General features: G+C 50.3%; 1 protein-coding gene across 3 annotated transcripts in view; it reads left to right on the forward strand.

Annotated features, from left to right (window-relative positions):
- The first annotated feature begins 553 nt into the window (after positions 1-553).
- Positions 554-24218, forward strand: part of LOC134993068 (sodium-dependent proline transporter-like) — a 131196-nt gene continuing 107531 nt past the window's right edge. The window contains exons 1-2 of one of the 3 annotated variants that reach the window (XM_063950842.1): positions 554-618; positions 13714-13936. Coding sequence is in view for 1 of the 3 variants with exons in the window: in XM_063950840.1 (XP_063806910.1) it covers positions 899-1015; positions 13714-13936 (340 nt within the window). In the remaining 2 variants the exon portion in view is untranslated. The other 2 variants (XM_063950840.1, XM_063950841.1) reach the window with 2 other exon arrangements.

Genomic DNA, 24218 nt, shown 5'->3' on the forward strand with positions numbered 1-24218 from the left:
GTGGATCGTAAAGTATGAAAAATTCAAAAAAAAAAATTTTTTTGCAAGTCATGTCGACCTTTCGTCATGTTGAACTAGAACGTGTCGACCTAGAGTCCCTGTCGACCTAGAAACCATTTCGACCTACTTACTGTCGACCAATAGTGGTCGACCTAGACATTGTCGACCTAAGTGTGGTTGATCTAAAGACCGGATCCCATATGTCAGTGGTTCTCAAACTCGGTCCTCAGGACCCCACACAGTGCATGTTTTGCAGGTAACCCAGCAGGTGCACAGGTGTATTAATTACTCGCTGACACATTTTAAAAGGTCCACAGGTGAAGCAAATTATTTCACTTGCGATTCTGTGAGGAGACCTGCAAAACATGCACTGTGTGGGACCCCGAGGACCGAGTTTGAGAACCTGTGCCCTATGTCATACCTCCCAACATGACCTCTCCAGGAGGGACAGAATGCTCTGCTCCTGGACTTCCCTCTTAATTTAGGATTGGCCTCACCTGCTTTATACAGGTTAAATGAGAAGAAAGGTGTCTCAGCACAGGTGAGGGCAATTTTAAATTAAGAGGGAATCCAGAAGCAGAGCAGCGTTTTGTCCCTCCGGGAGGGTCATGTTGGGAGGTATGTCCTATGTAAGGGATATACCCTGGGGTGCTGTGAGGGGGGTTTCCTGGTAGGAGACACAGAGAAGGGCGGGCTGTCTCTGTAACCCGTGGAGGGATGTGACAGGTATAATTGCTGCTCTTTGTGAATGACACTACAGGGTGGGTTAGGCATTGTTACCATAGAGACACAGTGATGACATGGAAGGGGCGGGGCTGAGCTCACCTGGCCTCAGGTGAGACTATGTCTTGCTCCCATACTGACTGACTGGCCTGGATTTCTGGGATCCCATGTACAGATGAAGCTGCCCCCTGAGCAATGGAGTGAGGGGCTCCAGGGCCAGAAGAGAGACTCACCTGGGGCAGACATGCAGACAGGGGGAGGAGAGACAGCTGGAAACACATCCCCAGTACAGGTAAGAGAGGTGGGCGGAGGACACAAGGAACTGAGAGAGAGGGAGGGCTGTGATACAGACGCATGAGAGAGAAACATACAGCAAGGGATCGAGAGAGACTCCAGGGACACAGAGAGAAACCTCAGAGAGAGACACCGGAGAGAGAGCGAAAGAGAGACCAGGGACAGAGAGACAGCAGGGACTCAGAGAGAGACGTCAGGGACAGAGAGAGAGAGAAACCTCAGAGAGAGACACCGGAGAGACCAGGGACAGAGAGACAGCAGGGACTCAGAGAGAAACCTCAGAGAGAGAGCGAAAGAGAGACCAGGGACAGAGAGACCGCAGGGACTCAGAGAGAAACCTCAGAGAGAGAGCAAAAGAGAGACCAGGGACAGAGAGACAGCAGGGACTCAGAGAGAAACCTCAGAGAGAGACACCGGAGAGACCAGGGACAGAGAGACAGCAGGGACTCAGAGAGAAACCTCAGAGAGAGACACCGGAGAGACCAGGGACAGAGAGACAGCAGGGACTCAGAGAGAAACCTCAGAGAGAGACCAGGGACAGAGAGACAGCAGGGACTCAGAGAGAGACGTCAGGGACAGAGAGAGAGAAACTTCAGAAAGAGATACCAAGGACAGAGCGAGAGAGAGACATCAGGAACAGAGAAAGAGACAGGGAAACAGAGTGAAACCAAAGAGAGAGAGAGACAGCGGGGATGCTGAGCTGTCCGAGAGAGACAGCAGGGACACTGAGCTGTCAGGGAGAGAGAGAGACAGCGGGGACACTGAGCTGTCAGAGAGACACAGCGGGGACACTGAGCTGTCAGAGACACAGCGGGGACACTGAGCTGTCAGAGAGAGAGACAGCGGGGACACTGAGCTGTCAGAGAGAGACAGCGGGGACACTGAGCTGTCAGAGAGAGAGAGAGAGACAGCGGGGACACTGAGCTGTCAGAGAGAGAGAGACAGCAGGGACACTGAGCTGTCAGAGAGAGAGGGAGAGAGAGACAGCGGGGACACTGAGCTGTCAGAGAGGGGGAGAGAGACAGCAGGGACACTGAGCTGTCAGAGAGAGGGAGAGAGAGAGAGAGACAGCAGGGACACTGAGCTGTCAGAGAGAGAGAGAGAGACAGTGGGGACACTGAGCTGTCAGAGAGGGGGAGAGAGACAGCAGGGACACTGAGCTGTCAGAGAGGGAGAGAGAGAGAGAGACAGCAGTGACACTAAGCTGTCAGAGAGAGAGAGAGAGAGAGAGAGAGAGAGAGACAGCAGGGACACTGAGCTGTCAGAGAGAGAGAGGGAGAGAGACAGCGGGGACACTGAGCTGTCAGAGAGGGGGAGAGAGACAGCAGGGACACTGAGCTGTCAGAGAGAGGGAGAGAGAGAGACAGCAGGGACACTGAGCTGTCAGAGAGAGAGAGAGAGAGAGAGAGACAGCAGGGACACTGAGCTGTCAGAGAGAGAGAGAGGGAGAGAGAGACAGCGGGGACACTGAGCTGTCAGAGAGGGGGAGAGAGACAGCAGGGACACTGAGCTGTCAGGGAGAGAGAGAGAGACAGCAGGGACACTGAGCTGTCAGAGAGAGAGAGAGAGAGAGAGAGAGACAGTGGGAACACTGAGCTGTGAGAGTGGCTGATTACTCTGCGCTGTCTCCTGGATCTGCTGATGTCTGGTATACAGATCACTTTAGTTTAATACAAAGGGAAAATGGGGGTAATTCAGAGTTGTTAGCAATTGGGCAAAACCATGGCCCTCATTCCGAGTTGTTCGCTCGGTATTTTTCATCGCATCGCAGTGAAAATCCGCTTAGTACGCATGCGCAATGTTCGCACTGCGACTGCGCCAAGTAACTTTACTATGAAGAAAGTAATTTTACTCACGGCTTTTTCTTCGCTCCGGCGATCGTAATGTGATTGACAGGAAATGGGTGTTACTGGGCGGAAACACGGCGTTTCAGGGGCGTGTGGCTGAAAACGCTACCGTTTCCGGAAAAAACGCAGGAGTGGCCGGGGAAACGGTTGGAGTGCCTGGGCGAACGCTGGGTGTGTTTGTGACGTCAACCAGGAACGACAAGCACTGAACTGATCGCACAGGCAGAGTAAGTCTGGAGCTACTCTGAAACTGCTAAGTAGTTAGTAATCGCAATATTGCGAATACATCGGTCGCAATTTTAAGAAGCTAAGATACACTCCCAGTAGGCGGCGGCTTAGCGTGTGTAACTCTGCTAAATTCGCCTTGCGACCGATCAACTCGGAATGAGGGCCCATGTGCACTGCAGTTGTGGCAGATGTAACATGTGCAGAGAGAGTTGCGTAGATTTGGGTGTGGTGTGTTCAAACTGAAACTATATTGCATTGTAAAAATAAAGTAGCCAGTATTTACCCTGCACAGAAACAATATAACCCACCCAAATCTAACTCTCTCTGCACATGTTACATCTGCCCCCCCTGCAGTGCACATGGTTTTGCCCAATTGCTAACCTTTTTGGTTTGCTAATATCTCTAAATAACCCCCCAATGATCACTTTTCTAACAAACTGGGCTCAATCCAATTAAGTGTGAAGGGGGTGAGTTAAAGTCATCACTGCATCTCGCCCCCTCACAGCCCGATCTCACCCCAGACTTACAGAATGTTCTATGCAGCCCGCAAACAAAATCTTTGAGTCCAGGGGTAACGTAACCTTACAGCCGGCATTACTCGCAGCTAATTGGGTTGAGCCCTATAACTTCAACAAACTCTAATTTTGCGCAGAACTCCATACGTATTAACGTGAATGGGAGCGTCGCATCCGCATGTGCTGTCAGAGTAATGGCTGCCACACGGAGCACTTTCTGTGGATAAAGGGTCTTATTCAGTATTGATTGCGTCCAGTAATGCAAACGCCTCTGCCTGACTGACAGACTAGGGCATTTGCGGGGGGCGATCAGGGGTGGAATTGCGGGGGCGTGGCGACTACAGTGCAGGCGTCCCAGGCCATATTCAGGACAGCCGCGTGGCGTCACATGTGGTTGCTGCGCCCGCCTTCGTCACTTAGTAAAACTGCATCTGATACTGAATAAGGTCTATAGTTACATTTTATAACAGGGTTCCTCTCCCCTGAGCGGGACGTACACATAGTAAATGCCGCTTCCCGCCAGCGTCTGGCCCGGATTCCTCTACGCGTCACTATTGTCTATAAATAAACATGCAGAGCAGCCTCCGCCCGGTGATATCACCGCATTACTGCTCCGTGACAGCGCAGCTGCCTGTCTATAGAGGTCACCGTGCCTTCAGTCAGTATCAATTACTAGAAGACTCAACTATTACTATCGTGTGAGGTGGGAGGCGTGCGTGCAGAGTAAATGGCGGCTGCTTTGCGTATAGCCCACGGCCTTATTATACTGCAGCATAGATACAAGTGAGGACCTGCCCCTCCCAATATCTCTCTCTCTCTCTCTCTCTCTCTCTGCACATCTTACCCCCTCACCCCCTGCAGTGCAGTATGGGGGGGTTTCATTTTTTTTACATTTTTCCTCCCTCACTATCCATCACATCATAACCTTTAGTAACCTTATGGCGAGCGATTGGTGTTCTCAGATGCCAAAACTATCACACTAACCCCAAAAATGCAAAAAAAAAGTGGGTCGACCATTGCCCGTGTCGACCTTTCGCCCCTGTCGACCATACAGGGTGGACCTAATGCCCGCAGCTCTTCTGTAGCACACCCGCTTTGCCTCGGCCCCTATAACGTTTCTCCTCTGACACCATCTGGCGATATGTGATATTGTGAGCGCAGCTGTTGTCTGCGTCATCTCCGGCTGTTACACGGTGACAGGTTGTATTAGGGGCTTATTGGCATCGTGCCGGGGCCCCACCCTTCCCCACTGATAAAATATTGGGTCCCAATTTATCAAAAACACCTGTTCTCAAGGGTAACCACAAATGCTTAGTATCACCTGTACGTCTGTATCACTGATATCAGCTGCGATTCCCTCCATTCCCGGCAGCAGCTGCAGCGTCCTTAGGTTTCTGTTGGGATGCCGACAAATTTACTGAGCTCCGAAAATGCAAAAATGGCGGTCGCCCGTTATAGTCTATGGACTACACTTCGCAAGAGTTCCTTCGGAACCGTCCACGGCAATGGCTGCCACACATGTAATGGCAGTGCGATCTTGGCAGGCACTAGCATTGCGCTCAGATTGCATCGTAGAACGTTGGATTGATAAATGGCCCCATAGGGAGGTAGGTCTGTGCTCTCCAGTTTCTATCCCAGTGCTGGGAGTATGAGGTTTGCTGTGTACGGTGACACATCTCGGGGTAACAAGACTAATAACCCTTTTACACTGAGCCAAAATCCGGTTATTGTCGGGTAGATCTGGGTTGGCTGTCAGTGTAAAAGGTGCAAATCCCCCTCGATTTTCTCAGGAATCTTACCCGGGTTTCAACCAGGGTTGAGCACGGGAAAAACCCATGTTCAGGGGCAGTGTAAATCGGTAACCCGGGGCATCTGACGCAGAACCTGTTTGCAGGAATGGGAGAGCCCATACCTCCCAACTGCAGCGTCCTGGCGGTCGGAAGGTTGGGAGACAGGGCATACGCAGTCTCAGCGGCTGTCTGCACTGCTATATAAACAGCAGGGGTCAATCCCAGATCTGACCCGGATTGGAACCATGGGGGTCATTCCGAGTTGATCGCTCGCTAGCAGTTTTTAGCAGCCGTGCAAACGCTATGCCGCCTCCCACTGGGAGTGTATTTTAGCTTAGCAGAAGTGCGAATGAAAGGTTCGCAGAGCGGCTACAAAATAATTTTGTGCAGTGTCAGAGTGGCTCCAGACCTACTCAGCGCTTGCGATCACTTTAGACTGTTCAGTTCCTGGTTTGACGTCACAAACACGCCCTGCGTTCGTCCAGCCACACCTGCGTTCGTCCAGCCACGCCTGCCTTTTTCCTGGCACGCCTGCGTTTTTCCGGACACTACCTGAAAACGGTCAATTGACACCCAGAAATGCCCACTTCCTGTCAATCACTCTGCGGCCAGCAGTGCGACTGAAAAGCTTTGCTAGACCTTGTGTGAAACTACATAGGCCGTTGTGAAAGTACATTGCGCGTGCGCATTGCGCCGCATGCGCAGAAGAGCCGTTTTTTAGCATCATCGCTGCGCAGTGACCGAAAACAGCTAGCGGTCAACTCAGAATTGACCCCCTATGTTCCAAATCCCAGTCGGTTCCAGGAATTTTGGTGTAAAAGGGGTATCGGATAACTCTGTGTTATTACATTCACTGGTCAGTTAACCCGTTCCCTGACGGTGAGCTCAGGAAGAGGAGACCAGGAATCCAAGTTTGTTTTCCCAGAGTTCACTGAGATGCTTATTCCATGACCCTGTCCTGCAGCTCACACCCTGCTGAGTGTTCCAGGACTACATGATAGACCTGCTCTTAACCCCTTAATTGGACGTAATTCCTTCCAATATACAGTGTAATTCCTGTCCTCCATGGCGTGGCTGTGAGCCCGCTCAGTCATCCCTATTCTCGTTCTATGCCTCGCACAGAGGGTAGCTTCTACCGTGTAGGCCCCAGCAGCAGTCAGTAGTCCAGGACTTCAGAGTAGACCTCCTATTAAGAGGATGAATAAGGCTGTAAGCATCAGAGAATGATGAGAACCTGCAAACTTCTGCAAGAATAGCTTCAGTAGGTCATTTTACCCTCTAGTCTGCTAACATTAGGACCTGAGGAGCCATGGGAACCCAGTGGGAGACTGGATGAGAACATAGCAGCAGCAGACTTGTATTCATTAGTAAAGCTAGTACTTCCTAGTTTCATAGGTTTCTCCATAGAGGAAGGTGTAGACATTGAGTCCTGAGGCCAGTCAGTTGTTAGATGTTCTTCTGGACCTGTCCTTTCTATCAAACACTTATGACTTGCTACATTGGACAGTGAGATCTTAAGATGTGGAGGTAGCTCTTATCCCTGCACCAGTGTGACTACTTGGTCCTGATTCCAAAGTGCTTGTAGGACACAATGCGGCCAAAGAATACACCCATGCTGGGTACATGAGATGCGACAGAGGACGGCGTCCCCACTGCCTAGGCATGATGCAGAATACACCCATGCTGGGTGCAAGAGATACGACAGAGGACGGCGTCCCCACCATGTAGGCATGACTCAGAATACACCCATGCATTGCTGGGTGCAAGAGATACGACAGAGGACGGCGTCCCCACCATGTAGGCATGATTCAGAATACACCCATGCTGGGTGCAAGAGATACGACGGAGGACGGCGTCCCCACCATGTAGGCATGACTCAGAATACACCCATGCTGGGTGCAAGAGATACGACAGAGGAGGGCGTCCCCGCCGTGTAGGCATGACTCAGAATTTGGTCACTGCTAAATCTAAAGGACATTACTCTCTACTGATTCTCCTTGATCTCTCTGCTGCATGTGACACTGTGACCACTCTCTTCTCATACAGACACTACAATCCCTAGGTATTCAGGACACAGCCCTTTCTTGGTTCTCATCCTACCTATATAATCGATCCTTCAATGTTCGTTTCTCTGATTCCACCTCCTCTTCGCTACCTCTCTCAGTTGGAGTACCGCAAGGCTCAGTCTTAGGTCCTCTGCTTTTCTCTATCTATACCACATCTCTTGGTAAACTAATCAGCTCTTTCCGATTTCAGTATCATCTGTATGCGGATGATACTCACATCTACCTATCCTCCCCTGATTTGTCACCATCTGTATTGGGCCGGGTCACTGAATGCCTTTCTGCCATTTCATCTTGGATGACATCTCGCCACCTCAAACTTATTTCCAAAACAGAGTTACTTATATTTCCACCGGCCAATAGTAGTTTCTAACCTGATATCTCTATCACTGTTGAGAACTCTGCAATCATCCCTACCCCACAAGCTCGCTGCCTAGGTGTCATCCCTGACTCTGATCTGTCTCTAAGTCATGTTACATACATCTAAGAAACATATCCAAAATATGACCATATCTTACACAAGACACAGCAAAAACTCTAATCCATGCTCTCATTATCTCCCGCATTGATTATTGTAATAGTCTCCTAACCGGTCTTCCCAAAACGAGACTCTCACCACTACAATCCATTCTGAATGCAGCAGAGAGGCTAATCTTCCTCGCTAGATGTTCATCGTCTGCAGATCCGCTCTGTCAGTCCCTCCATCGGTTACCTATATTCTACCGTATTAAATATAAAATACTGTTACTTACACACAAGGCCATTAACCAAACTGCACCAACATACATCTCCTCACTCATCTCATAATATCTCCAAACCCGACCTCTCCGCTCTGCACAAGATCTACGTCTCTCATCCACACGCATTACTTGTTCACACTCAAAATTACAGGACTTTATCCGGGCTTCACCCACTCTGTGGAATGCTCTCCCATGCAATATAAGACTCACCTCTAGGGGGTAAATTTACTAAGAATCGTATTTTCCCGTTTGAGGTCAAAGTTCAATCACGAATGACATCGAAAGTGTAAATATGCAACTTTTTGAATTGATTACGACTAATTTACTAAGCTGCCGTATTCTGCATTTTCGGTTTTTCCGATGTCGATGTCATTCGTTTTTTTAGGCAGTGTTTTACGTGAGTGACTTGTAAAACACTGCCGACTTTAATACAATGAATCTCGGCCGGATCTGAGAGATCCGTGCAGGGCTTCATTGTGCACCTTGTAAAAAAAATAAAAAATGTTTAAACTTTAAAAAAAAATGCGTGGGGTCCCCCCTCCTAAGCCAAACCAGCCTCGGGCTTTTTGAGCCGGCCCTGGTTGCAAAAATATGGGAAAAAAATTGACAGGGGTTCCCCCATATTTAAGCAACCAGCACCGGGCTCTGCGCCTGGTCCTGGTTCCAAAAATACGGGGGACAAAAAGCGTAGGGGTCCCCCGTATTTTTGAAACCAGCACCGGGCTCCACTAGCTGGACAGATAATGCCACAGCCGGGGGTCACTTTTATACAGTGCCTTGCGGCCGTGGCATCAAATATCCAACTAGTCACCCCTGGCCGGGGTACCCTGGGGGAGTGGGGACCCCTTCAATCAAGGGGTCGTCGTCCCCAGCCACCCAAGGGCCATGGGTGAAGCCCGAGGCTGTCCCCCCCCCCCATCCAATGGGCTGCGGATGGGGGGCTGATAGCCTTTGTTGAAAGTTATGAATATTGTTTTTAGTAGCAGTACTACAAGTCCCAGCAAGCCTCCCCCGCAAGCTGGTACTTGGAGAACCACAAGTACCAGCATGCGGCGGAAAACCGGGCCCGCTGGTACCTGTAGTACTACTACTAAAAAAATACCCCAATAAAGACATTACACACACACCTTGAAAGTATAACTTTAATGCATACATACACACCACCATATACACATACTTACCTTATGTTCACACGAGGGTCGGTCCTCTTCTCCATGTAGAATCCATGGTGTACCTCACCAAATCCAGTGTAGAGGGCTCCTCGGGTAATCCATTTGTAATCCACGTACTTGTAAAAATAAAAAACGGGACACCCGACCACGAACTGAAAGGGGACCCATGTTTTCACATGGGACGCCTTTCCCCGAATGCCAGAAACCCACTCTGACTGATGTCTAAGTGGGTTTCTTCAGCCAATCAGGGAGCGCCACGTTGTGGCACCCTCCTGATCGGCTGTGTGCTCCTGTACTGTCTGACAGGCGGCACACGGCAGTGTTACAATGTAGCGCCTATGCGCTCCATTGTAACCAATGGTGGGAACTTTGAGGTCAGCGGTTGACCGAAAGTGACCTCACCGCTGACTACAAAGTTCCCACCATTGGTTACAATGGAGCGCAAACGGCATCTCGGTCAAAATCGGGACCTTAGTAAATATACCCCCTAGTCTCCAAACCTTTAAATGTTCCCTGAAAACTCATCTCTTCAGACAAGCCTATCAAATTCCAGACCCACCCACATAACCTTCAGTGCTTCCCTATCTAATTAATTGCATCCTCTCTGTACAGTATACATAACATCACATATCTTGTCTTTCTTTACTCTCACACCCTCCTGACACTCGGCCAACATTGTGGGGTATCATCATCATACAACCCATTAAGAACCTAGCAATCTGTTGGACCATTATGCAATAGATAACATCTATCCTTGTGTATCTATGCCTATTTACCTATAGATTGTAAGCTTGCGAGCAGGGCCTTCCTACCTCTGTCTGTCTGTTTTTACCCAGTTTTGTTCTATTACTGTTGTTCTAATTGTAAAGCACAACGGAATATGCTGCGCTATATAAGAAACTGCTAATAAATAAATAGAATACACCCATGCTGGGTGTCAGTGGCGGAACTAGCGAGCGGTGGGCCCAGGTGCGACAAAATGCTTTGGGCCCCCCATCCCATCCAAGTCCACCCCCTCACCCCATGGAGAGGATCTGGTGAGGGGGACCTGCTCAGGGCCAGAGAAATGGATACCTAGCAACAGTGCCGTAACTAGACATTTTATCACTGTGTGCAAGAAACGGCATCGGAGCCCCACCCCTGCATGCAAAACAGGGGCAGTGCGCCGTAGGCGCGCGCAAAAATACATAGTGGCGTGGCTTCGTGGGGAAGGGGTGTGGCCACAAAATAATACCAATTCATAAAACGGTGCACAGTAGTCTCCATTATTCAAATTACGCCGCACAGTAGCACCACTACACCAGGTAGAAACCCTTTTACACCTTACAGCGGACAGATTCCTCTTTTTACACATTACGGCAGACAGCGTCCCCTTATTACTTATTACGGCAGACAGCGTCCCCCTTTTTACACATAACGGCAGACAGCGTGCCCTTTTTACACATAGCGGCAGACAGCGTCCCTTTTTACACATAGCGGCAGACAGCGTGCACTTTTTACACATAACGGCAGACAGCGTGCACTTTTTACACATAACGGCAGACAGCGTGCCATTTTTACACATAACGGCAGACAGCGTGCCCTTGTTACACATAGCGCCGGACAGCGTGCCCTTGTTAAACATTACGGCAGATAGCGTACACTTTTTACACATAACGGCAGACAGCGTGCCCTTGTTAAACATAGCGGCAGACAGCGTGCCCTTGTTAAACATAGCGGCAGACAGCGTGCCCTTGTTACACATAGCGGCAGACAGCGTGCCCTTTTTACACATAGCGGCAGACAGCATGCCCTTTTTACACATAGCGGCAGACAGCGTGCCCTTGTTACACATAGCGGCAGACAGCGTACACTTTTTACACATAACGGCAGACAGCGTTCCCTTGTTACACATAACGGCAGACAGCGTTCCCTTGTTACACATAACGGCAGACAGCGTTCCCTTGTTACACATAACGGCAGACAGCGTCCCCTTGTTACACATAACGGCAGACAGCGTCCCCTTGTTACACATAACGGCAGACAGCGTCCCCTTGTTACACATAACGGCAGACAGCGTCCCCTTGTTACACATAACGGCAGACAGCGTCCCCTTGTTACACATAACGGCAGACAGCGTCCCCTTGTTACACATAACGGCAGACAGCGTCCCCTTGTTACACATAACGGCAGACAGCGTCCCCTTGTTACACATAACGGCAGACAGCGTCCCCTTGTTACACATAACGGCAGACAGCGTCCCCTTGTTACACATAACGGCAGACAGCGTCCCCTTGTTACACATAACGGCAGACAGCGTCCCCTTGTTACACATAACGGCAGACAGCGTCCCCTTGTTACACATAACGGCAGACAGCGTCCCCTTGTTACACATAACGGCAGACAGCGTCCCCTTGTTACACATAACGGCAGACAGCGTCCCCTTGTTACACATAACGGCAGACAGCGTCCCCTTGTTACACATAACGGCAGACAGCGTCCCCTTGTTACACATAACGGCAGACAGCGTCCCCTTGTTACACATAACGGCAGACAGCGTCCCCTTGTTACACATAACGGCAGACAGCGTCCCCTTGTTACACATTACGGCAGACAGCGTCCCCTTGTTACACATAACGGCAGACAGCGTGCCCTTTTTACACATAACGGCAAACAGCGTCCCCTTGTTACACATTACGGCAGACAGCGTCCCCTTGTTACACATTACGGCAGACAGCGTCCCCTTGTTACACATTACGGCAGACAGCGTGCCCTTGTTACACATTACGGCAGACAGCGTGCCCTTGTTACACATTACGGCAGACAGCGTGCCCTTGTTACACATTACGGCAGACAGCGTGCCCTTGTTACACATTACGGCAGACAGCGTGCCCTTGTTACACATTACGGCAGGCAGATTCCCCCTTTTTACACATTGCGGCAGGCAGATTCCCCCTTTTTTACACATTGCGTCAGGCAGATTCCCCCTTTTTACACATTGCGTCAGGCAGATTCCCCCTTTTTACACATTGCGTCAGGCAGATTCCCCCTTTTTACACATTGCGTCAGGCAGATTCCCCCTTTTTACACATTGCGTCAGGCAGATTCCCCCTTTTTACACATTGTGGCAGGCAGTCCGCCTTTTTACACATTGTGGCATACAGTCCCCCTTTTTGTAGAAAGAAAGATAAAGAAAAGAAAGAAAATGAATTATACTTACCCTCTCCGCTGGCTCAGGCTCCTCGGTGCAGCTTCTGGTCACGATTCCCGGGCAGGAGAGGAGGAGGGAGGTGGAGGAGGGAGCCGCAGCAGCGCTGTGTTATTGGTGGAGGCGCTGCTGCTGCTGCCCCTCTTCTTCACTATAGGCTGTTCTCGGAAGACAGCCTATAGTGAAGCAGAGGGCCAGCAGCAGCAGCGCCTCAATCAGTAGTAAAGCGCTGCTGCGGATCCCTCCTCCACCTCCCTCCTCATCCTTCTCCCCCCGTACCGCTGCTCCTCTTCTCTCCTCTCTGGGCGGCTGTGTGCTGCAGGCAGCGGTTGCCCGCAGCACACAGCGGCATGTAATGAGTCAGTTTGACTCATTACATGCTTTGGGCCCCTGTACAGAGGCGGGCCCCAGTGCAACACACTGGTTGCACTGGCGGTAGTTCCGCCTCTGCTGGGTGTGAGAGATACGATGGAGAAGGGCGTCCCCGCTGCGTAGGGATGACTCAGAATACACCCATGCTGGGTGTAAGAAATACGACAGAAGAGGGCATCCCGCTGCGTAGGCATGACTCAGAATACACCCATGCTGGGTGCCGCATTCCCACCTGTGTGAGGTCTTATGCCTGTAAATATAGCACTTAATTTCTTTACACTGTGGAGCAGATGCTTAGGGGTGTATTTACTAAAGTACAGGTTTGTAGAAGTGGTGATGTTGCCCATAGCAACCAAATAGATTCTTCTTATCATTTATCTAGAACCTAGAATCAATAAATGTCAGAGTAACCTCTGGCTTGCTGTAAAGAAATCCCTATTCTCAGTGTACGGAATACTCCCCGCGGCACGGTAGCACATAGGTCAGTGTAGTCTCTCAGTAATAAAGCCTGTGTGTTCTGTATGTGGATGGAGAAATGACACGTATTATCCCATGTTAGCTGCGTGTTGTGAATACAGGGTGTGTCACTATTACAAGGCCTGAATATTGACGTGGCACCCCATGTAGCCCAGGTGTAGTGGGGAGACTGGCACCTACAGGGAATGCTGAGTATTCTGTGGGCACAAAGCTTTCTCCAGATAGGTCGGCAGATAGATAATAGCAGATGCGGCCGTCAGTTCTTCCATCAGTCTCAGAGTATTTCTCTTTCTCCTGTCTCCCAGGATTTGTCATCCGCTCAAGCAATCCAAGTGTCAGAGAACTGCCACAATGTCGGCCACCCTCCGCCACTGTCCTTCACCCAGCCTGTGTCCTCTACCCTGGCCTTGGAGCCCCCACGGGAGACCTGGGGAGGAAAGTATGAGTTTCTGCTGTCCTGCATCGGTTACTGTGTGGGTCTGGGCAATGTCTGGCGGTTCCCCTACCTGTGCTACAGAAACGGAGGAGGTAAGTGCTAGCTCTGAGTATTGTATTACATGTATGTATTACAATAAAATCTGAAAATGGATAACAGATGTTAGTGGAAGCAGGACCAGCTTCCTTGGTGGGAGCAGGGCCATCAGCCTTGGTGGGAGCAGGGCCATCAGCCTTGGTGGGAGCAGGGCCATCAGCCTTGGTGGGAGCAGGGCCATCAGCCTTGGTGGGAGCAGGGCCATCAGCCTTGGTGGGAGCAGGGCCATCAGCCTTGGTGGGAGCAGGGCCATCAGCCTTGGCGGGAGCAGGACCATCAGCCTTGGCGGGAGCAGGGCCATCAGCCTTGGCGGGAGCAGGGCCATCAGCCTTGGCGGGAGCAGGGCCATCAGCCTTGGCGGGAGCAGGGCCATCAGCCTTGGCGGGAGCAGGACCATCAGCCTTGGCGGGAGCAGTGCAAGCTGCTTTGGTGGGAGTAAGGCCATCAGCCTTGGCGGGAGCAGGGCCATCAGCCTTGGCGGGAGCAGGGCCATCAGCCTTGGCGGGAGCAGGGCCATCAGCCTTGGCGGGAGCAGGGCAAGCTGCTTTGGTGGGAGTAAGGCCATCAGCCTTGGTGGGAGTAAGGCCATCAGCCTTGGTGGGAGCAGGGCCACCTGCCTTGAGGGGAGCAGGGCTATCTGCCTTGGGGGGAGCAGGGCCAGCTGCTTTGGTGGGAGTAAGGCCATCATCCTTGGTGGAAGCAGGGCCATCAGTCTTGGCGGGAGTAAGCCCATCAGCCTTGAGGGGAGCAGGGCCAGCTGTCATGGTGGAAGCAGGGCAATCAGTCTTGGCGGGAGTAAGCCCATCAGCCTTGAGGGGAGCAGGGCCAGCTGTCATGGTGGAAGCAGGGCCAGCTGCCTTGGGGGGAGCAGAGCCTATGTAATCGATATCAGTAGGGCCATTGGCCTCATTGTAAGCAGGGCCATTGTTCTGTGTGGGACCAACGCCAGAGTGTCTCTACAGCAGTCTGCCCCCCCCCCCCCCCCACCCTCCCATGTCACTGCAGCAGCCTGTGCCTCTTACCCCACCACTTCTTACCTGGATCTTTCTCTTTACCCCTACTTAAAACAGCGGTGCAGAACCTGAGCTCAGTTAAAAACACCTGATCGGACATCAGCTAAAGTGGGTGGGTGAGCTCAAACTAGGGGGCTCCCTGAGAGAGGAGGCCCGGGATGCTCCTCCCCTGAATTCCCGCCCCCCCCCCCCCCCCACTCCCTCTTAATCCGGCCCTGGCTTACCTGGCTTAAAGCCTACCCCCAACATGGCATGCTTCTGACTCATCACGGTTTCCCGCTTTTTGTCTCCAGCTATCTCGATGCTACAGGGAATGTGCCCCCTATTTGAGGCCCTGCTTTCATGTTCGCTCCTGTAATATAACAGTAATGCGCCCCTGAGTGATAGTGAGGGAGGGGATGCATGGCTCCTGTAATATGACAGTATACAGTAATGCGCCCCTGAGTGATAGTGAGGGAGGGGATGCATGGCTCCTGTAATATGACAGTATACAGTAATGCGCCCCTGAGTGATAGTGAGGGAGGGGATACATGGCTCCTGTAATATGACAGTATACAGTAATGCGCCCCTGAGTGATAGTGAGGGAGGGGATACATGGCTCCTGTAATATGACAGTATACAGTAATGCGCCCCTGAGTGATAGTGAGGGAGGGGATACATGGCTCCTGTAATATGACAGTATACAGTAATGCGCCCCTGAGTGATAGTGAGGGAGGGGATGCATGGCTCCTGTAATATGACAGTATACAGTAATGCGCCCCTGAGTGATAGTGAGGGAGGGGATGCATGGCTCCTGTAATATGACAGTATACAGTAATGCGCCCCTGAGTGATAGTGAGGGAGGGGATACATGGCTCCTGTAATATGACATGACAGTATACAGTAATGCGCCCCTGAGTGATAGTGAGGGAGGGGATGCATGGCTCCTGTAATATGACAGTATACAGTAATGCGCCCCTGAGTGATGGTGAGGGAGGGGATACATGGCTCCTGTAATATGACAGTATACAGTAATGCGCCCCTGAGTGATAGTGAGGGAGGGGATACATGGCTCCTGTAATATGACAGTATACAGTAATGCGCCCCTGAGTGATAGTGAGGGAGGGGATGCACGGATCCTGTAATATGACAGTATACAGTAATGCGCCCCTGAGTGATAGTGAGGGAGGGGATGCACGGATCCTGTAATATGACAGTATACAGTAATGCGCCCCTGAGTGATAGTGAGGGAGGGGATGCACGGCTCCTGTAATATGACAGTATACAGTAATGCGCCCCTGAGTGATAGTGAGGGAGGGGATACATGGCTCCTGTAATATGACAGTATACAGTAATGCACCCCTGAGTGATAGTGAGGGAGGGGATACATGGCTCCTGTAATATGACAGTATACAGTAATGCGCCCCTGAGTGATAGTGAGGGAGGGGATGCATGGCTCCTGTAATATGACAGTATACAGTAATGCGCCCCTGAGTATTAGTGAGGGAGGGGATACATGGCTCCTGTAATATGACAGTATACAGTAATGCACCCCTGAGTGATAGTGAGGGAGGGGATGCATGGCTCCTGTAATATGACAGTATACAGTAATGCGCCCCTGAGTGATAGTGAGGGAGGGGATGCATGGCTCCTGTAATATGACAGTATACAGTAATGCGCCCCTGAGTGATAGTGAGGGAGGGGATGCATGGCTCCTGTAATATGACAGTATACAGTAATGCGCCCCTGAGTGATAGTGAGGGAGGGGATGCATGGCTCCTGTAATATGACAGTATACAGTAATGCGCCCCTGAGTGATAGTGAGGGAGGGGATGCATGGCTCCTGTAATATGACAGTATACAGTAATGCGCCCCTGAGTGATAGTGAGGGAGGGGATGCATGGCTCCTGTAATATGACAGTATACAGTAATGCGCCCCTGAGTAATAGTGAGGGAGGGGATGCATGGCTCCTGTAATATGACAGTATACAGTAATGCGCCCCTGAGTGATAGTGAGGGAGGGGATATATGGCTCCTGTAATATGACAGTATACAGTAATGCGCCCCTGAGTGATAGTGAGGGAGTGGATGCACGGCTCCTGTAATATGACAGTATACAGTAATGCGCCCCTGAGTGATAGTGAGGGAGGGGATGCATGGCTCCTGTAATATGACAGTATACAGTAATGCGCCCCTGAGTGATAGTGAGGGAGGGGATACATGGCTCCCGTAATATGACAGTATATAGTAATGCACCCCTGAGTGATAGTGAGGGAGGGGATGCATGGCTCCTGTAATATGACAGTATACAGTAATGCACCCCTGAGTGATAGTGAGGGAGGGGATACATGGCTCCTGTAATATGACAGTATATAGTAATGCGCCCCTGAGTGATAGTGAGGGAGGGGATACATGGCTCCTGTAATATGACAGTATATAGTAATGCGCCCCTGAGTGATAGTGAGGGAGGGGATATATGGCTCCTGTAATATGACAGTATACAGTAATGCGCCCCTGAGTGATAGTGAGGGAGGGGATACATGGCTCCTGTAATATGACAGTATACAGTAATGCGCCCCTGAGTGATAGTGAGGGAGGGGATATATGGCTCCTGTAATATGACAGTATACAGTAATGCGCCCCTGAGTGATAGTGAGGGAGGGGATGCATGGCTCCTGTAATATGACAGTATACAGTAATGCACCCCTGAGTGATAGTGAGGGAGGGGATACATGGCTCCTGTAATATGACAGTATACAGTAATGCGCCCCTGAGTGACAGTGAGGGAGGGGATGCATGGCTCCTGTAATATGACAGTATACAGTAATGCGCCCCTGAGTGATAGTGAGGGAGGGGATGCATGGCTCCTGTAATATGACAGTATACAGTAATGCGCCCCTGAGTGATAGTGAGGGAGGGGATGCATGGCTCCTGTAATATGACAGTATACAGTAATGCGCCCCTGAGTGATAGTGAGGGAGGGGATGCATGGCTCCTGTAATATGACAGTATACAGTAATGCGCCCCTGAGTGATAGTGAGGGAGGGGATGCATGGCTCCTGTAATATGACAGTATACAGTAATGCGCCCCTGAGTGATAGTGAGGGAGGGGATATATGGCTCCTGTAATATGACAGTATACAGTAATGCGCCCCTGAGTGATAGTGAGGGAGTGGATGCACGGCTCCTGTAATATGACAGTATACAGTAATGCGCCCCTGAGTGATAGTGAGGGAGGGGATGCATGGCTCCTGTAATATGACAGTATACAGTAATGCGCCCCTGAGTGATAGTGAGGGAGGGGATACATGGCTCCCGTAATATGACAGTATATAGTAATGCACCCCTGAGTGATAGTGAGGGAGGGGATGCATGGCTCCTGTAATATGACAGTATACAGTAATGCACCCCTGAGTGATAGTGAGGGAGGGGATACATGGCTCCTGTAATATGACAGTATATAGTAATGCGCCCCTGAGTGATAGTGAGGGAGGGGATACATGGCTCCTGTAATATGACAGTATATAGTAATGCGCCCCTGAGTGATAGTGAGGGAGGGGATATATGGCTCCTGTAATATGACAGTATACAGTAATGCACCCCTGAGTGATAGTGAGGGAGGGGATACATGGCTCCTGTAATATGACAGTATACAGTAATGCGCCCCTGAGTGATAGTGAGGGAGGGGATATATGGCTCCTGTAATATGACAGTATACAGTAATGCGCCCCTGAGTGATAGTGAGGGAGGGGATGCATGGCTCCTGTAATATGACAGTATACAGTAATGCACCCCTGAGTGATAGTGAGGGAGGGGATACATGGCTCCTGTAATATGACAGTATACAGTAATGCGCCCCTGAGTGATAGTGAGGGAGGGGATGCATGGCTCCTGTAATATGACAGTATACAGTAATGCGCCCCTGAGTGATAGTGAGGGAGGGGATGCATGGCTCCTGTAATATGACAGTATACAGTAATGCGCCCCTGAGTGATAGTGAGGGAGGGGATACATGGCTCCTGTAATATGACAGTATACAGTAATGCGCCCCTGAGTGATAGTGAGGGAGGGGATACATGGCTCCTGTAATATGACAGTATACAGTAATGCGCCCCTGAGTGATAGTGAGGGAGGGGATGCATGGCTCCTGTAATATGACAGTATACAGTAATGCGCCCCTGAGTGATAGTGAGGGAGGGGATGCATGGCTCCTGTAATATGACAGTATACAGTAATGCGGCCCTGAGTGATAGTGAGGGAGGGGATGCATGGCTCCTGTAATATGACAGTATACAGTAATGCACCCCTGAGTGTTAGTGAGGGAGGGGATACATGGCTCCTGTAATATAACAGTATACAGTAATGCGGCCCTGAGTGATAGTGAGGGAGGGGATACATGGCTCCTGTAATATAACAGTATACAGTAATGCGGCCCTGAGTGATAGTGAGGGAGGGGATACATGGCTCCTGTAATATAACAGTATACAGTAATGCGCCCCTGAGTGATAGTGAGGGAGGGGATACATGGCTCCTGTAATATGACAGTATACAGTAATGCGCCCCTGAGTGATAGTGAGGGAGGGGATGCATGGCTCCTGTAATATGACAGTATACAGTAATGCGCCCCTGAGTGTTAGTGAGGGAGGGGATACATGGCTCCTGTAATATAACAGTATACAGTAATGCGCCCCTGAGTGATAGTGAGGGAGGGGATGCATGGCTCCTGTAATATAACAGTATACAGTAATGCGGCCCTGAGTGATAGTGAGGGAGGGGATACATGGCTCCTGTAATATAACAGTATACAGTAATGCGCCCCTGAGTGATAGTGAGGGAGGGGATACATGGCTCCTGTAATATGACAGTATATAGTAATGCACCCCTGAGTGTTAGTGAGGGAGGGGATACATGGCTCCTGTAATATGACAGTATACAGTAATGCGCCCCTGAGTGATAGTGAGGGAGGGGATACATGGCTCCTGTAATATGACAGTATACAGTAATGCACCCCTGAGTGTTAGTGAGGGAGGGGATACATGGCTCCTGTAATATGACAGTATACAGTAATGCGCCCCTGAGTGATAGTGAGGGAGGGGATGCATGGCTCCTGTAATATGACAGTATACAGTAATGCACCCCTGAGTGATAGTGAGGGAGGGGATGCATGGCTCCTGTAATATGACAGTATACAGTAATGCGCCCCTGAGTGATAGTGAGGGAGGGGATACATGGCTCATCCTGTAATATGACAGTATACAGTAATGCGCCCCTGAGTGATAGTGAGGGAGGGGATGCATGGCTCCTGTAATATGACAGTATACAGTAATGCGCCCCTGAATGATAGTGAGGGAGGGGATACATGGCTCCTGTAATATGACAGTATACAGTAATGCACCCCTGAGTGATAGTGAGGGAGGGGATGCATGGCTCCTGTAATATGACAGTATACAGTAATGCGCCCCTGAGTGATAGTGAGGGAGGGGATACATAGCTCATCCTGTAATATGACAGTATACAGTAATGCGCCCCTGAGTGATAGTGAGGGAGGGGATGCATGGCTCCTGTAATATGACAGTATACAGTAATGCGCCCCTGAATGATAGTGAGGGAGGGGATACATGGCTCCTGTAATATGACAGTATACAGTAATGCGCCCCTGAGTGATAGTGAGGGAGGGGATGCATGGCTCCTGTAATATGACAGTATACAGTAATGCGCCCCTGAGTGATAGTGAGGGAGGGGATGCATGGCTCCTGTAATATAACAGTATACAGTAATGCGCCCCTGAGTGATAGTGAGGGAGGGGATGCATGGCTCCTGTAATATGACAGTATACAGTAATGCGCCCCTGAGTGATAGTGAGGGAGGGGATGCATGGCTCCTGTAATATGACCGTATACAGTAATGCGCCCCTGAGTGATAGTGAGGGAGGGGATGCATGTCTCCTGTAATATGACAGTATACAGTAATGCGCCCCTGAGTGATAGTAAGGGAGGGGATGCATGGCTCCTGTAATATGACAGTATACAGTAATGCACCTCTGAGTGATAGTGAGGGAGGGAATACATGGCTCCTGTAATATGACAGTATACAGTAATGCGCCCCTGAGTGATAGTGAGGGAGGGGATGCATGACTCCTGTAATATGACAGTATACAGTAATGCGGCCCTGAGTGATAGTGAGGGAGGGGATGCATGGCTCCTGTAATATGACAGTATACAGTAATGCGGCCCTGAGTGATAGTGAGGGAGGGGATGCATGGCTCCTGTAATATGACAGTATACAGTAATGCGCCCCTGAGTGATAGTGAGGGAGGGGATACATGGCTCCTGTAATATGACAGTATACAGTAATGCGCCCCTGAGTGATAGTGAGGGAGGGGATGCATGGCTCCTGTAATATGACAGTATACAGTAATGCACCCCTGAGTGATAGTGAGGGAGGGGATGCATGGCTCCTGTAATATGACAGTATACAGTAATGCGCCCCTGAGTGATAGTGAGGGAGGGGATACATGGCTCCTGTAATATGACAGTATATAGTAATGCGCCCCTGAGTGATAGTGAGGGAGGGGATACATGGCTCCTGTAATATGACAGTATATAGTAATGCACCCCTGAGTGATAGTGAGGGAGGGGATGCATGGCTCCTGTAAAATGACAGTATACAGTAATGCGCCCCTGAGTGATAGTGAGGGAGGGGATGCATGGCTCCTGTAATATGACAGTATACAGTAATGCGCCCCTGAGTGATAGTGAGGGAGGGGATGCATGGCTCCTGTAATATGACAGTATACAGTTATGCGCCCCTGAGTGATAGCGAGGGAGGGGATGCATGGCTCCTGTAATATGACAGTATACAGTAATGCGCCCCTGAGTGATAGTGAGGGAGGGGATGCATGGCTCCTGTAATATGACAGTATACAGTTATGCGCCCCTGAGTGATAGTGAGGGAGGGGATGCATGGCTCCTGTAATATGACAGTATATAGTAATGCGCCCCTGAGTGATAGTGAGGGAGGGGATGCATGGCTCCTGTAATATGACAGTAATGCGCCCCAGAGTGATAGTGAGGAAGTGGATGCATGGCTCCTGTAATATGACAGTATATAGTAATGCGCCCCTGAGTGATCGTGAGGGAGGGGATACATGGCTCCTGTAATATGACAGTATACAGTAATGCGCCCCTGAGTGATAGTGAGGGAGGGGATACATGGCTCCTGTAATATGACAGTATATAGTAATGCGCCCCTGAGTGATAGTGAGGGAGGGGATGCATGGCTCCTGTAATATGACAGTATATAGTAATGCGCCCCTGAGTGATAGTGAGGGAGGGGATGCATGGCTCCTGTAATATGACAGTATATAGTAATGCGCCCCTGAGTGATAGTGAGGGAGGGGATACATGGCTCCTGTAATATGACAGTATAATGTAATGCACCCCTGAGTGATAGTGAGGGAGGGGATACATGGCTCCTGTAATATGACAGTATACAGTAATGCGCCCCTGAGTGATAGTGAGGGAGGGGATGCATGGCTCCTGTAATATGACAGTATACAGTAATGCGCCCCTGAGTGATAGTGAGGGAGGGGATGCATGGCTCCTGTAATATGACAGTATACAGTAATGCGCCCCTGAGTGATAGTGAGAGAGTGGATGCATGGCTCCTGTAATATGACAGTATATAGTAATGCGCCCCTGAGTGATAGTGAGAGAGTGGATGCTTGCTCCTGTAATATGACAGTATATAGTAATGCGCCCCTGAGTGATAGTGAGAGAGTGGATGCATGGCTCCTGTAATATGACAGTATACAGTAATGCGCCCCTGAGTGATAGTGAGGGAGGGGATGCATGGCTCCTGTAATATGACAGTATACAGTAATGCGCCCCTGAGTGACAGTGAGGAAGGGGATACATGGCTCCTGTAATATGACAGTATATAGTAATGCGCCCCTGAGTGATAGTGAGGGAGGGGATGCATGGCTCCTGTAATATGACAGTATACAGTAATGCGCCCCTGAGTGATAGTAAGGGAGGGGATGCATGGCTCCTGTAATATGACAGTTTACAGTAATGCGCCCCTGAGTGATAGTGAGGGAGGGGACGCATGGCTCCTGTAATATGACAGTATACAGTAATGCGCCCCTGAGTGATAGTGAGGGAGGGGATGCATGGCTCCTGTAATATGACAGTATACAGTAATGCGCCCCTGAGTGATAGTGAGGGAGGGGACGCATGGCTCCTGTAATATGACAGTATACAGTAATGCGCCCCTGAGTGATAGTGAGGGAGGGGATGCATGGCTCCTGTAATATGACAGTATACAGTAATGCGCCCCTGAGTGATAGTGAGGGAGGGGATGCATGGCTCCTGTAATATGACAGTATACAGTAATGCGCCCCTGAGTGACAGTGAGGGAGGGGACGCATGGCTCCTGTAATATGACAGAATACAGTAATGCGCCCCTGAGTGATAGTGAGGGAGGGGATGCATGGCTCCTGTAATATGACAGTATATAGTAATGCGCCCCTGAGTGATAGTGAGGGAGGGGATGCATGGCTCCTGTAATATGACAGTATATAGTAATGCGCCCCTGAGTGATAGTGAGGGAGGGGATGCATGGCTCCTGTAATATGACAGTATACAGTAATGTACCCCTGAGTGATAGTGAGGGAGGGGATGCATGGCTCCTGTAATATGACAGTATACAGTAATGCGCCCCTGAGTGATAGTGAGGGAGGGGATGCATGGCTCCTGTAATATGACAGTATACAGTAATGCGCCCCTGAGTGATAGTGAGGGAGGGGATGCATGGCTCCTGTAATATGACAGTATACAGTAATGCACCCCTGAGTGATAGTGAGGGAGGGGACGCATGGCTCCTGTAATATTACAGAATACAGTAATGCACCCCTTAGTGGTAGTGAGGGAGGGGACGCATGGCTCCTGTAATATGACAGAATACAGTAATGCGCCCCTGAGTGATAGTGAGGGAGGGGATGCATGGCTCCTGTAATATGACAGTATATAGTAATGCGCCCCTGAGTGATAGTGAGGGAGGGGATGCATGGCTCCTGTAATATGACAGTATATAGTAATGCGCCCCTGAGTGACAGTGAGGAAGGGGATACATGGCTCCTGTAATATGACAGTATACAGTAATGCGCCCCTGAGTGATAGTGAGGGAGTGGATGCACGGCTCCTGTAATATGACAGTATACAGTAATGCGCCCCTGAGTGACAGTGAGGAAGGGGATACATGGCTCCTGTAATATGACAATATACAG

Source organism: Pseudophryne corroboree, chromosome 2 (genome assembly GCF_028390025.1).
Source record: "Pseudophryne corroboree isolate aPseCor3 chromosome 2, aPseCor3.hap2, whole genome shotgun sequence".
NCBI classification, from domain to species: domain Eukaryota; kingdom Metazoa; phylum Chordata; class Amphibia; order Anura; family Myobatrachidae; genus Pseudophryne; species Pseudophryne corroboree.